General features: G+C 40.0%; 1 protein-coding gene across 4 annotated transcripts in view; it reads right to left on the bottom strand.

Annotated features, from left to right (window-relative positions):
* mink1 (misshapen-like kinase 1) overlaps nt 1-15,182 on the bottom strand; it is a 42,323-nt gene extending 27,141 nt beyond the window's left edge. For all 4 annotated transcript variants that reach the window (XM_078286497.1, XM_078286499.1, XM_078286500.1 and 1 more), the window contains exons 1-8: nt 13,917-15,182; nt 6,140-6,205; nt 5,273-5,455; nt 5,069-5,179; nt 4,892-4,982; nt 4,599-4,729; nt 4,452-4,506; nt 1,854-1,932 (exon numbers count right to left, since the gene is read on the bottom strand). In XM_078286497.1, coding sequence (XP_078142623.1) covers nt 1,854-1,932; nt 4,452-4,506; nt 4,599-4,729; nt 4,892-4,982; nt 5,069-5,179; nt 5,273-5,455; nt 6,140-6,205; nt 13,917-13,973 — 773 coding nt within the window. In that variant the 5' untranslated portion in view covers nt 13,974-15,182. The remainder of the gene's footprint in view (nt 1-1,853; nt 1,933-4,451; nt 4,507-4,598; nt 4,730-4,891; nt 4,983-5,068; nt 5,180-5,272; nt 5,456-6,139; nt 6,206-13,916) is intronic.
* Between the last annotated feature and the right edge of the window lie 788 nt (nt 15,183-15,970).

Raw genomic sequence — 15,970 nt, 5'->3', positions numbered from 1 at the left:
GCTGGGCTGCTGCTGCCCAGAGCCCTGAACCAACAGTCTATCCCATAACAAGGGTCAGTCTATAGCCTCTTTTACACATACATCTTCTCGTAATTTTCTGCATCGGGGTCACGTGTAAACGGGAGCCAGAGTCGATATTCCGGAGTTGATCCACATAACTTCTGCTCTCCTCCTCTCAAGATCTCCGGAAGCAATCAAGGAGATCCACTCACCGCTTTATTATTTATTTTCTCCCTCGAACAGCTAGCACAGCCTATATGTCAGTCACCTGATATTAAGCCTACTGATGTTAAATCAATGGAACATTACATTTCGTTTGCGGATGATGTCCTTCTGTTCAGTTTAGTCATTTGTCAAGTTATAAAATGAATTCAAAATCTACTTAATCTACAAGCAAGACTATATCAAAAAACTATTCAGCCAGAGTATCCATTATGAAAATGAACATGAACATCCTTCCAAGAATACATTTTGCTACCTCTAGCTCCCCCACCTAAATATTGGGAAAGAACACACAGCATTTGTTTTCTCTGGAATGGTAGGCGACCAAAGATCATACTGATCCTTTTACAAAGAAAGAGAGAGTAGGGAGGATTATCAGTCCCCAATTTTACACTCTACTTTCAAGCCTGACATTTAACTTGCCTAACTCCCCTTTCTTCTTTTATCTACTGTAAAGTTCCACTATTCAGGCTGTGGGGAGTTACTCCCAACTTAACACTCATTCTTTAGCTGCCTTCATCAATAACCTCTCTAGTCATCCAAAAGGACTAGTCTCTCTTCCATATATAATTACCTACTAGAACATTCAATATAAAATCTAGCTATGCAGTGCTTTGGGGCCCCTATTAATTGGGAAAGAGTTTCAAAAGTGTATCATCATCTTCACAGAATCCAAACTATCAGTTAATTTTAAGTTTATTCACATATTATATTTGACACCCAAATTAAGATTTAATATGAATGCCACACCAACCCCAAACTGTACTCGGTGTCAGTTAAACTAACATGGGACTTTTTGCATGTGCAGTGGGAGTGTCCCTCTGTTCCAAATTTCTGGGAAGCCATCACAAAACATTTAACTGTCATAACCAATAAGTCATAACTAACTCTCCTATAATAACATTCCTGAACGATGACAGCAGTTTTAATTTAAATTTATCACATAGATTTTTGTGGCTGGCTGGAATCATGGCCACTAAGAAAATGCTAACACAGGGATGGCAGCCACCACACAGCCTTCCCGTTCAGAAATAGAGGGAGCTCCTTATAGACACTTTAAACATGGAACCCTCCTTTGCCAGGTTGAAAGGGGGCTGGTCGGGGTAAGCTTGAGGTCTAGAAGGAGCCTTAATGGTAGCAAAATCCATGATAATATAAGATTACTTGTAATAAATGATGTATTTGCATAATGTGTGTGTCTGTGTGTGTGATCCACAGGGTGTGAAGGGTATTATTATAATGGTTATGGTCATTGATACTGTTGTTGTATTGTTGATTGATATCTTTGATATTATCTTTATGAATATGTATACCAGCAGGAAGGGGCATAACAATAGATGGGATATGTGGGTGCAACAGTGTGTTTATTTTGCCGTTTGTACTAATGTAATGTAATGATGTAGGCGTTACTGAAGTGTTTCTTGGTTTGATTTTTATTTTTTATTATTACCATTTTATCTTTTAGTCACCATAGCATTTAGATTATTTGAAATTTGACATGGATTACAATCGTTATGTTTCTATTATGGTTATCAAGCAAAAACTCAGGCATTCTGTATTGCACCTATGAATAACGATGTTGAGTGGAAAAAAAAAAAAAAGTAGTAACAGCAGGAAGCTTAAGCACTCACCATTTTTTGGATTTGAGTTTAGGAGGGGGATTCCTGGGAATGAGGAAAAGGGCTCTCATAGGGTGCATATCACACAGAGCTATAGAAAGAGAGGAGTGGGTGAGAGGTGTTAGGTGTCATTATACCACAGCTCCCAACATGGGTAGGAGGATTTAGAGAAGAAAACAAAGTCACATCGGAATCATTTTTAATGGCAGAGATAGAGTATCCATGTATTACACATAATGGTTTGTAAATAATACTAGCCACCATCACACATATTCTTTGAATCCTCATGCATGGTTCTGGCTCCTGTTATCCAATCTTTCCTGGTGCCTCAGGCTTATTGTTGCATTGAGTGTAAGAGCAAGGACTGTGAGTCATTGTGTTCCCAGCGTAGGTAGGTAGCTAAACCTGTCTGGTTAGCTTTACAGTTTCCACGGTAAATAGGCTTTTGTAAGGCAGTCTTTTGGACATATGCAACGTGACTGAGGCAGCCAAAGGCAAGCAGTGAATTTCATTTCAGGATAATTATAATTGGAGGATCACAGTTACACTGATATCAGAGTAGCGTCTGCTTCATATAACATATGACATGCCACACTGAATTACAGCCTGTTTTGAAATATGTATAGCACAGCGCAGATTACTTTACATGATGGGAAAATAAAACAAAGATTCATAGTTAAAGCAACATTTTTATTTCTTCAATATGCTTAGATGGGACTTCCATTAAAGGAACTGGTCACCCCAAAACGATAAATTGGTCGTCATCCACTCATCCCCATGTCAGTCAGAACTCCACTTACGTTCGTTCGACCACACAAAGTTAGCTGCCGCAGCTCCATCTCAGCCTCAAAATCACGAGGAGTGTTTGTTTAGAATTTGAAGCAAAACAATTTCACTGCGAGTCCAAAAGCGAGTCCATATTTACCTCACTGACACTTCCATGTTTTGTTTTTAAGCTGGAATGGTCATGTGCTAGCACAGCAAGCAAGCAGAACGCTAAAGAGTGCGTGTGAAAAGACGCACAACAATTCACACTTGTCAGTGAAGTAAATATAAGAGGTAATGAGTTAAATATAGGCCTTTTGTACAATCATTTGGTTACAAAACACTTGGATTATTATTTAGGGACATTTGACGGTCATTTTATGCGTTTTTTGGAATGCCAATCAAACAGACCCTGTACACTTCGCCGGGAGAAGGCTGAGATGGGCCTGCAGTAGCTAACTTTTGGTAGTTGTACAAATTTTCATTTTGGAGTGAACTGTGAACTTTCAAGCTCCGATATCACCTTCCCCCGGAGTGTGTATTCATAACCAACATTCAGGCTTTATGGTCTCTACTCTCTTTATCAAAATTGCAATAAAACTATGAATGCTATACTAAAGTGAAAGGCTGTATGACAAAGTGTTGGCCAGGCTAAACTAACAACAAAAAGTCTAACAAATAGAAAGGAACATTGCAAATTCATTAGCAGAAAACACACTTGTAATGAGACTGATCAAGTGAGTAAGTACACACTGCATAATTTATAACAGCACATCAACAACAGCTTGACAGTTAGCCTGCATGGTTTATGTCATTCACAACAGGATAATGGTCTGTAGGAGCTCTGTTCTCTACACCATTGATTAGAAGCGGTATGTATAAAGGGAATATGTGGCTTTCAATGCAGGAAAATTCTGAAAGTGGTAGAAATGTACTTCTACTTTAGAAGCAAGATTGCAACTTATGCTTAAATATTTTTAAGTCTTGATAATATTCTCGACTGCTAAATTATTTTTAGCTAACTCGGTTAGCTGTTACCAGCAGGTGGCCGCGCTACTCAGGCAGAGTGAAGAAGAAATGTTTCTTTTTTTAACAACACACAGCTCATAAACTGTACTACCTTGATTGCGAGGGTATTTTGTTACCGATTTAGTGAGAGATGCAATAACATTAAGTGCAGTGTAGAATTCAGCTCTCAACAGTGTACAAGTGATGGCTTGGAGTAGGCCCGTTGCAGTCAGCAATAGGCAGGGTCATAAGTCAAACTATCATGGCCCACCCAACACCAAACATGGTCAGACGATTTGATTTTATACATTTGTGAAAAGAAATTGCACAAAGCTGTTGTTATTCATTATGTTTAACATCTCACGATAAGCGTAATCCTTAAGTTACGTCCTATACTGTGGTCACTAAAGTTGTCAAACTAATTAAAGTTGTGCTCCTTTTTTAACATGGAATTTCCTCACTACATGGATTGACAAGCATCTAAGCTGCTACTCGTAGGTGGAATTTTCTTCACTCTCAGTCAGGTTTGACACCACATTTAAGCAACTTCCCAAGCAGACAGATCTTCCAGCTAAGTGGCACACACAGTTCTGTACAACGACCCCCCACAGACCAACTGCCAGCTCACGACTAGACTACCTTGATTACAGTGAGTGAGCTGTCCTTTTGAAAACACAGCCCACAAGGTTTCATACGGCGCAAGGTGGATTGAGTCATGACGTCTTATATAGCATGGGCTCCGAGACTACAAGAGATCATTTGCTGTTGTGTTCATAGCAATGTATGATGCAACAGCAAAATAAAAAAAGGTGTGTGCGAGTGAGTGTTTGCACTTACGGGGAGCTCCCTCGGCCATCTCAATGGCTGTGATCCCCAAGGACCAGATATCGCTCTGCAGAGATACACAGGTGACTAGATTAATCTCTTTCATATTTTCTCACAGTCTAGTCTCACACACACACAAACACACAGTGCAGATGTTACCCTGTAGTCGTAGGTGGAGTCAGGGTTCTCGTCACAGGCGATGACCTCTGGTGCCATCCAGTAGGGTGTCCCGATGAAGGTGTTCCTTCGCCCCACGGTCCTGTCCAACTGAGCGCTCACCCCAAAATCCACTGAGTGTGGACAATGGAAGGAGAGGAGGCAGGGAGGTGACAGTCAGGGTTGGTATACTTTTGGAAAACAATGGCCAAATACCTTTCTTTTTTGACAATTCCCAATGAATTCTGGTAGATTCTAACAGCAATGCATTAAAAGAACAAATCTCATCAACGAACCAAGTTTGACCTCTGCGTTCTCTGTTAGCAGCACATTCTGGCCCTTGATGTCTCTGTGGATGACCTTATGGGTGTGGAGGTGGGAGAGGCCCTGGATACAGACAAAGTCAAAGTCAAAATTGGTCAGTCAGGAGACCCTACTGCTGCACATTGGTCTGGTCTGGTGTGATTTCTCACCCTAAGGATCTCTCTGCAGATGTAAGCGATCCAGTCCTCCTTCAGAGAGCTGCCCTTGGTGTTCTTCACCAGGTCCGTCACTGAGCCCGCCCCACAGAACTCCATCACCAGCTACATGCAGACAAACAGATACTTGGTGAGCACAATCAATGAGGCGTACTGCTGTAACACCATCAAGCCCGTGACAAGGTTGCTTAGACAGACCCAGAGTTGGTCATCGTGTCCTGGGGGACTCTTCTTGACAAAGGCACCGTAGTACGTGGCTATGTTGCGGTGGTGGCTGTATTTTTTCAGCATGTTGATCTCAGCTTTGATCTCCTCTTCTTCCTCCTCTGTAACATCCATCACCTTGATGGCAGCCAGCTGGCCAGTCTTCACGTGACGGCCCTGATTGAAGGGGAACAGATTTGATCACCTTAACTGTGGCCAGTCAGGTCTAAAATTAACTTGGAGTTCATCGCTTCAAAAACTACAATTTCACCCTTTAGATGTGGCAACTTGTTTCATCACAAAGTTTTGTTGCTCCTATTTTACAGCGTCTACTGGACTATCTTATCTTGCCTTCACAGCAATTCTGATTTTTTCGTACTGTTAGCCAAAACATGGATTGACACAGCACTGAGCTAAATCTGCTATAATCTAAAAGGAATTAATGCACAGAATATTTGATAAGGGGTAGGCACTCAGGTGGCCTCAATCTACAAACTCCAACCTGCTCAATATTACAACAACTGATCATCCAGGTCTTACGGAGGAATCACATTTAATGTGTTGAATGCATTAGTCTCCAATGGAAGTCCATTCATTTCAAATGAGAAAATCTGGTACCACAACATCATTTTTTTGCGTACAAATTGCAATTTGTACGCAAAAGAATGATTGCAATGAATATTTATGCTGCAATACTTCATTCGATAACCACATCTCATCAGTTACATCTACTTGCGTGGAATTGTCACACAGTTTAAAACAACACAAATGCATCACGTGTGTGATCACCAAGTGTAAGCCCAATGTTGGCCTGCCTCGTAGACAGACTACGAGGTTCCACTGCCCCACATCATATCTTACCTTGTACACCTGTCCATAGGTCCCATTGCCAACAACCTCGACCAGCTCAAAGATTCCTGCTGGATCCTGTGGGAGACATGGGAAGATAGACCATCAGTCAAATTTTCAAATAAATATCTGCATGTAACAACTGCATTCCAATAAACTGCATATTTTGTCCCCCGTCAGATGTCACCATTGACTTCAGTAGCAAAATTACAAAAGAAGACTTCAATACAAGTGCACTGCATTTATTTTCACGTATAGTAGTGGGTGGGGATGGTTGTTGTTGTTTTTTTTGTTGTTTTTATTTCTTTGAAACCTCAGGAACTAGACTTCAATGCCATCCCTAAGTGAAGGACACATTTCATGTTGCTATGCTCATGTTTTTTTAGTTAAGAGTCGCTCCTAAACCCTAAAATCATATTGAATTGCACCTGTTATGTTAATTGTTGCAACCTGGCATCAGCTTTGTGGACACAAAGGCTAAATTAGAACAATTCTAAAAGTACAAAATATTGTTCAAGTCCAATAAATACAACCTAAATGACATGATGAAATGTTGAAAAAACATTTGCCAGTGACCCCATTTAGCCCAAAATGAAACCAAGGATCTGTATACTTTTGCAATTAAGTTCTCCTTTATTTTAATTTTACACCTTAACATAAACATCTAGAACTTTGACTTTTAGCCTATATAATACAGTACTTGTATACATCTGACACAATCTCTAATAACTGCATTTTAAATCATTTTCTAGTGCAATAAAACCTGATTAAAAGAGTGCACAAAGCATGACTGTAGCCCTATATAGACTATCAAAACCACTACAGCATAAATTTGATTTATTCACCCTGTGCCCATCCTCCTAGCCACCCACTCACCCACAAGACGTTACCTGGAAGACTGTAAGAAACAGACACGAAGGCAGTTTTTTGAAGACACACAGATACTTGCATTGAACTACAAAGATGGGTACTGAGAACAGAGAAACGCACAATTACGGTAGGGATATCACTAGTGGCCTTTCCCGATTTGCTCATTTTATGTTTTCAACCACTGAACAAATATCTCAGTGACACCAATAATGGATAGGTTACTTCAAGATATTCACATTTATACATTCACACCATTTCAATATTGCTTGAAGAAGATGTGTGGGTGGTGGGACTGCTGCTTTGGGTTTAGAATGTACAGCATGACCTATCCTGCTTTCATCCGTTTCCAGTGATCAGTATTCTGACTTTGACAAGAAGGAAGAACATTTTGCCTTTAAGAGAAGGGGGGTTTATGAGAGAATGATACATACACTATATGCAGTACATATGATACATACACTATATTAAACAGCCTGTAGTAAAATTGGTTAATGACCGCAGATTTGTTGAGTGTTTTTTCTTAACAAATGCACTTATCTCATATGATGACAAACTGGAAAATACTCGCCAGGTGTTTGAGCATGCATTAAGTACAAGTACACAAAAGACGGGGAATCATGAGATAAGATATGGGAGGAGCAAGAGAATGATGGTATGGAAGAGGATAATGTAATGATACAGAGGGTGGTAAGGCAGAGGCGGTAGAATCACCCACGTCCAGCACAGAGAGTGGGATGAGAGGGAATGAAGTGATAGAGGGGGAAGGGTAGAGCTTTGTTAGAGTACGAAGGATTGCACCAGCAGCACACCGTCAAGCACACTGTCAACAACGATCACAAAAAAATATAGGCAAGGAAGCAGTAAAACCACTGGGCAAACTAGAGGAGGATCTTGGAATCAGTCTACTCAAACAAACTCAAATAAATAGCAGTTCTGTTATCTCTATCCGATGTCATGCTGTCATGTTAATGTGTAAACTCAATATATTTGAAAACCTCAGGGAACTAGACGGTGTATTTTACAATCCCATATAACTTGAGTGTACAAACTTCCTATACTGAGATTTGAACATTTTCCTGATGTTGAGCAGCGTCTACCCTTTTGTCATAACAGCAGGGTAGAGTTGGGTGGTAGGGGATGTCTGTTCCAAATAGCCTGCTCGATCTATGGCTGCATAATTAAACTCTAACTCTAACAAGTACAAATTCCAAAATGCATGAGCCCATTATTTCCTCAGCCAAAATTCTTATCACACTGTGTTAGTTTCTGTGTATGAATTTGTAAAAAAAAAAAGAAAAAGTCACTTTCCCATGGCTGTAAATTAACAACCAAGTAGGTTTCATCCAGCAAGCATTATTGCTGGATTATTACCTCTTAGAAATACACATTTCTGTTGGAGCTCTGCTCTAATTATGATTATTATTATGATTATGATTATGATTAATGTGACTTAATTATTTGTGTCAATTACAGGCCACCAAAAGCTGAGCCAGAGACCTGTCAATGTTGTTGAAATTCGATCGATAAAAGTCATAGATTATGTAATGCCCCTTTAACTAGTTTCTAATGAATCAATTCTATCTAAGCTCTCTTTGCAATCGCAAAATTTAAACTAGTATCCCCAGGAGAGGGAAGAAAGGCAAAATTGGGACAACAGAACTACAATTGAAAGCATCATCTAACATTTCCTTCAGGAGGAATTGTATATAGCCTATTTCACACAAATTTCTCAACCTGCAACTGAAACTGGAAAGATACAAGATTATAGTGAAAACATTTCTGAGAAACACGTTTCACTTTTTCAAACTGATCTTTAACATTTTTGAGGATGGCTTCATTTCATCCAGCACAATTTGAATTGAAACAGTTAGCCTAACCATTTTGCACAATGCATTTGTTGTTGCCTATGTACAATGGACTGGTTGTTGTGTAATGCTGTAGTCTGTAGTGAACAAAGCAATCATTTTTGTAGAATCTAGTAAAACCTAACCATTTTGTTCACCGTCGTAGTTCTTCTATTTACCATATAGCCTAACATGGTGTGGATGTTAAATTCCATTCCAAATGCTCAGGCCAAACCTCTTGTCAATGCATCAATATAGGTGTCATTTCCAATTTGTAGAAACAAAATAATGTGTCACTTGCTGTAGATGATTTTACTTAACTGCATTGATTTTCTTTGTTTTGGAGACTTGGGTGGACAGCAGCTTTACTTTGTTTACCTCAATATTGTTTTTTGATTGTCCAAAAACAATTCACCTATGACGCATCCTTTCATACCTGTCAAAGTAGCACTATTACACCATTAAATGATTACAGCAAGACTTGTTAAACTGAAAGACTTTCACTGCTGGAGTGTCACAAATCACATGACCATATATTTCATCATAAAATGAATAAAAGCTAATGGCCAAGTTAAAGTTGAGATTTAACATTGCAGAGCCTGGGGCGTCCTGGTGTCTCAGTGGGCTAAGGCCTGTACCATGTAAACACAATGTCCTGGACCAACAGATGCACAATAACACTAAAGTACTGTAAATGTATTTTTTCCATTAATGTAGGCAACTAGCTTTTTCTTGAAGCATTGCAAATTAAATTGAATGCTCTATTCTACCCGTATTTCTGGCATTCATGCATTCAAAATGCATCAGGCTTCGGGCTGCACAATTAATCATGTATAATCCTATATCATGATTTTAGCTTACACGATTTGTATGCAGAATTCAACAATATGTGAACATTTAATTGTATTTAGAATGTGCACTGTACTATGAAAAAGTCCCATTAACGTTCCTCTGCTATTCACAATGAGCATAGCAACCAATCAGTCATCAAGCCACGACAACCTAAATTTCCATACTATTTTGATAGCACTGCGAAAGATTTAGTTCAACATGTAATTATAAAAATTCGATATGACCAATTGTGATCTGCAAGATGAAATTCCTATTCACCTCCAGAAGGTACATGCATGCGGATTGCACATAGATTGGAATAGTTAAAAGAATAGACAGTGGACTGCAGCAGTAAGTGCAAATTTCAACGGAGTCGAACAACTGAAAACATGCTAACAGCAACAAACAGTCCACCACGTCTTGAACTGAATCCAACTCCTTTCTAAACTTGTTTAACAAAATTGGTTCCAGAAGCAAAATACAGAACCATTTCGCTTGCAGAGCCAACAAAGATGGACACCCCACCAACATATCAAAACCCCTGTGCAGAGGTTGCTGCAAAGCTGTTCAAGTGTGGTAACACAAGTAACTTAGCAAAGCATCTCTGTGAGCATCGTTCTGAGACATTGCTTTTCTAGTTTTCCGTGGTATCGTAGCCGTTACATTTTTAGATATTAAACACTACTGAACAGCATACAACGTAGTCTCTGCTTACATCCACCATTCCATGAATCAAGCATTTATAAGCTCAGCAGAAAGAGTTAAGTTTTGCATGTAGTTGGCAGGAGAAACAAGTAGCCTAGTGCCTGAACTTCAAGAAGTGAATAGCCAAAACTAAATTAACTGGCATTGCATCGGTCCAAATGCCAGTTTAAGAATGTAGAATCGATAGATGATAGAGGAAAATCCGTCCTCCAAGTGCAAAAACAAAAATCTTTTAGTAGCGAAAACTGTATTATTGTCAGTCATCTGGGAATACAAACCCGATGACGTGAAGCATGCACAAATACTGTGCAAAGTAAACTTTACCTTAGAGCTGCTGGTGCACCTTACAGTAATATGACCAATCTATTCAATGACCTCAACAATCATCACAAAATCCAGTACAATGAGGGCATGAAGGCCAAGGTTGCTGCAGCATCCCACCCCCGTCCTCTATATACAGTATATAGCCTAGTGTCTATAACAACAACACTATACACCGAATCTCATTTTGTCAGCACCAATTCATCAGAACCAATAATCTTGATGAATAATTGTGATCACATTATTATACAAAATAAATATGATCATTGTGTATCGAGTAGGCTATAGAAGGGTAACTGCTGCCTGATGTTTACCTATTTGAATGAATCCCATGTAATGCACACCTACAGTAGAGTAGGCTATGACACTCTTAACACTGTTAACAGCCAGATAACTATTACCCTTGGATAATTCAGTGACAGTCTACACATATAAAAGGAAATCTCAGGCGATGATTATTGTAAAATGATTGTTTTTCACTCTATTTGAATAGAGTGCAAAATGAAATCTGATACGAGAGAGAGCCTAGTGAAAGATGCCGTGAAGTATGGTATGGTGACGGGGATTAAATAGGAAAATCTCGCCAATGGCTCATCGCTAGATAGCGTTTGTATAATTTAGATTTTGGCTCATTACCAACATTGATTTACACTACTTGTTTCCAGGTATCAGTCTCTCCCATTCCACTCCTAGCAGCGTAAGAAAGAAGACTCACTGCAGCAGGATTTCCTAGATTGTTTTTCCAGGCCCAGCTGAAGGCACAGAGAACCTCCTAAATTGACGTGATGCAACACATTGCATGAAGGCATTGCAACATTGCTTGAAACTGGTATGGCAGGTTGTTGGCAAATTTATATTTCAGGATTTAATTTTTTTTGTTTGTTTACTATTCATTCATTGTCTTTGCCCACTTATTCAGGATCATGGGGTGGCTGGAGCCTATCCCAGCATGCACTGGGCAGAAGGCAGGCAGACACTCTGGACAGGTCACAGATAGAGAGACAATCACACTCACACTCCCAGTCACACCCATGGGCAATTCAGAGTCTCCAGTCCAACTAACTTGCATGTCTTTGGAGTGTGGAAGGAAGCCCACTCAAGACACGGGAAGAACATGCAAACTCCACACTGAATAGACCACAGATCTTCCTACTGTGAGGCGACAGTGCCAACCACTGAGCCACCATGCTGCCTGTCTACTATTCAATCAAGATCAAGCCCTATATCATTTTGTTTCACAACTGATTGTTGATTGGTTAGACCTAGTTAGGCTCATTCTCTGTAAAGTCCTCCTGCTTGTGATAAAGGGCTATATAAATAAACAAACTTGAACTTGAAGTGATCTTGGACTTTTCCAACAAAGATAGTAAAATATGCCTCTATGTTGGTATATTCTGGTATGTTTTTTGAGTGTTCAATTATACACTATAATTTTTTTTCACCTGAAATTGACCCATCCTTAGGGCATTACTTCATCAAGAAACTTAGTGCACCTTAACATACTACAATCACCTTTGCATCGTTTTTACATCTCGAGTTATTTAATGTAATGATTCCACTGTGTATGTAGATATGATTTTTCTTGTCCGGTGTATCCAAAACATTTAATAATTTTGTAATTCTTTATTTCCAAAGGTGTCAAATTTTGCACATAGCCTATATTTTAAAGACCAAATAGTCTAACATCTACTATTACTGTAGTTACCTGTTGCTAGCTTGACACAACTTGTGTAACAATGTCCATTTGATGCAGGAAAGGTTACTTTGAGGGCATGGATTGTTAAACCATACACACAGTTTTAAAAACTGACAATATGGATCTCCACATCAACTTTTTTTCCTTTTGTTTGCCACTAAGTGGTCACCCAGGGGCTCTGTAGATTTCACGCTACTGTAGTCTGCAGTGTCATATCCCATTTACAACCTCATATTCTCAGTGAGTAGAGCTTGTTGTTAGTTGTCACCGCACATCAACATCAACACCAACATCAACTGGTGTGATGATGTTAATAGCCTGAGTGTGCCTAGATCACTGTCCAAAAGAAATGGTACGCCAATACAGAAGACAACTGTCAAGTTTTTTTGTTTTTTGAATGCTGCCTGGTGTGCATTTTGGATAACATTTTGACCATTTTTATTTGGGCGGCAGCTAAAAATCACTTGGGCAGGCCGCCGAAGTGAAACCCTGGTCATGTTTAGAAACCAATATTAAAACAGAGCAGATGTTATTTTAAACATACTATTTTAGAACCCTGTTGGCTTGGTGGGGCTCTTGTGCTGGCGGACCGGCCAGGGCTGTGGGAAACAGAGCTGTGATCTATCCATTCAAAAAAGCAGAGGCTGAATGTATCAAACACTGCTTTATAATGCTGATATAAGCATGTCTTAAGGAGATTTTCTGCAAAAAAAATAATTTTGAAATCATGACGGAGAGATACAACATTGGTTTGCATGGGAAGAGTAGTAGTTCTTGGATCGGAGGGGGCAGCCTGAACAAAATACATCAAAATGGCAAGTAGAATTTAAAGACTGAGGCCTACAAGCAAAGCCACGAGTAAAATGTACCACCATTTGGTGAGAGGCTGGTGCTGATTTAACATAGGACAAGCTGTCAGGCCACCAAATTCAACAGCACCTCCAAAACTACAAACACTTAAGCACAAGGAATGTAGTTTGTAGCCCACATCACAATGTCAGAGCTCACATTATCAGCATATACTCAAAACATGAAATATTCTAATCAATAAAAGATGAACATGTTTAGCATGCTTTCTGTAAGAATATATCTTCCATTTAAATGATTAACTGGATGACAACCACAAGGTGGATCAGGTGGAGGGGGGGCTCTGACAGCATTTCTCTTACAGCCCCCAGGAGGCAGGGGCAGCCTCGATTCTCATTTGTTTACCAGAACACACTGAACTGGGTTGGAGAATGTGGTGCTTTATTAGCTGGAGAAATCTGCGACAAAATCTTGAAGTGCCTCTCCACAGTTTGATGGAAATCTGTGGCACCAAATCAGCACAGCTCCCTAGGTGTAGCAGGCCAAAAGATGTTTATCCCATCTTAACTTTGTTGCGTGGATTTAAATGGTCATTGGCTTATGTCAGATGCAAACTGAGGCTTATGTCTTTAATACAAAGCATCCAAGGACACCGACTAACACAATTGAACATCATTAAAGTGCTGCACGCTCATCTTGGAACAACATTACTCACCCTGAGCGCGGCGAGGTCTATGTCATCCAGGCTTCGTGTGGGGGCGTTTTCAGACATTGCTGGCCAAACTTGTAACGTTAGCTAACAAGTTAGCCAGTTAATTGCAAGACGTACTTGGGGAAATTTAAAGTGGCTGTTTAAGCGAGCTCGAAGAGGCTTGTATGTAGATGAAATCTAGCAAACGGGCTGTCCAATACGCTGAAACTGTTGCGGAACAACACCGTAGTACTTAACGTTAGATTAGCAAACACATCGCAGATAGAGCTGCCACAGACGCACCCAGCTGGCTAGCTCACGTCAACTCTGGCCGAGAGCTATGTTATCCGCAGTTGTTTTACAGAAAAGCCAGTAGCAATAATTCTTCAAAACAAATCCAACTTAAAATGACAGCTTTTAACAAATTGTTTAACGTCACCGTTATCCGGCCATCGAACGCGTTCTTAAAACTGGCAGGATCTCAATGTAATGCACCTCCAATGTTGTTGAACACCTTGCTGCGTTCATTTTGACAAGACGCCGCGTCTTTACTGCTGCATGACAATCCCAGCTAGGATCCGATCCTGACCATTGCACAAACAGCTAATATATCCGACACCATAACATTCCCCGTTATGTCGATAAAGTCAAACGACAGTTACTGCTGAGCAAGGCAATGGTTGTTTTTATGCGAGAACGCAACGTCTGATGTGATGGCGCCTGGTCCGTTCGCACCGCACCAGAACCGACTGTCAGGCTGTCATTATTAACCTTATGTATAATTCTTCCAAGGTTTTTACCAAAAGATAAGTAAGGAAAAATATACTAACGCCCTCGTCCGTATTGCGATTCGATACGATTACAGTTGTCAAACTTGTTAACAGGACTTTAATATTCCTCAGATTCGGCCAGAGCGCACGCTAATTAGAATAGCGAGTCAGGTGCGAGCGATCGATCTAACTAGCTAGCTAACGTTAGCTAAGCTAGCACGCTAAACAGTCTTTTCCAGAATAAAGTTTCCTTCTTCATCCATTTTCTGTGTTGACAGTCGCGCCTAGCACCGCCAACCTTCCGGGGAAAACACAGGCACTATTTCTCGCCAGCAACCGTAGCGCTTGTCAGCTGGGGCCCTCAACTGTTTAAAATTAAGCGATGCTTTCGAGCTGCAACATCCAGATTTCCGTAACTTCTAATGATACCCCACGACTGTAACACAGTGTGCAGTAACAAACTGCAGCTAACAGCCCAACTTGTTATCTCGCCATGTTTTGTTGCCCTAGTCCTCCCTCTCAGTCGTGTAGTCTTGCGGGCTTGTAATGACGATTGGCTGCACACAACACTCCTCAAGTGTTTTCTGTTCTTCGAGGGCTACGGTATTTCATCAGGGACAAATTACCTGAAAGACTACAGTGGACCTCAGCCTACGTCTGCCTTTCACTGCTGTGAGCCCGCAGCTGAGGTCATTAGCATGTACTGAACTGACCTGTACTCACTGAACACTAAAACTAAAATGTATAATAATCTGTGACGGAAGCAGTACTTTGATATCTGATTATGTTGATAGGACGAATAGGGCGTGTAGTCTACCTAAACGAAAGTTAGACTGTGCTGGAACACTCTACCCTAACGAAAAATCACTATCCATTTCTTATACCATTCTTTTATAAAGACTTGGTACTCAATGGTGAGTTTAAAGTGACCATATCATGCTTCAGGGTGTGTTTTTTTTTTTTTTTTAATCTCCTGTGATTTTACTATAATGTTCGTATAATACTACTATAGGGACTTACAGAATAGTTTTCTTGTGATATGTGTAGGCTATAGTATGGTTATTATATGATTACTGTAATTCTTTTTCAGTAGAGCAGGCCTGCCTTATCTAAAACAGTTCAATAAATACTGAAAAATAGCTGAAAAATAGAGTTCAACAGGCCAGTCTGGAATGTCATCCAAAACAAAACAAACCTGGAGCTATTATATGACAATACACTGAGCTGCATTTGTGGATTCATTGAATGTTTGAGCTTTTACATCCAAATGAACCTTATTTAATTTTAGCGCAAACCAAAAAAGCCTAT

Source organism: Centroberyx gerrardi, chromosome 11, assembly GCF_048128805.1.
Source record: "Centroberyx gerrardi isolate f3 chromosome 11, fCenGer3.hap1.cur.20231027, whole genome shotgun sequence".
NCBI lineage: Eukaryota > Metazoa > Chordata > Actinopteri > Beryciformes > Berycidae > Centroberyx > Centroberyx gerrardi.
The sequence above is the reverse complement of the archived record's forward strand: the minus strand, read 5'-3'. Positions and strand labels throughout refer to the sequence as shown.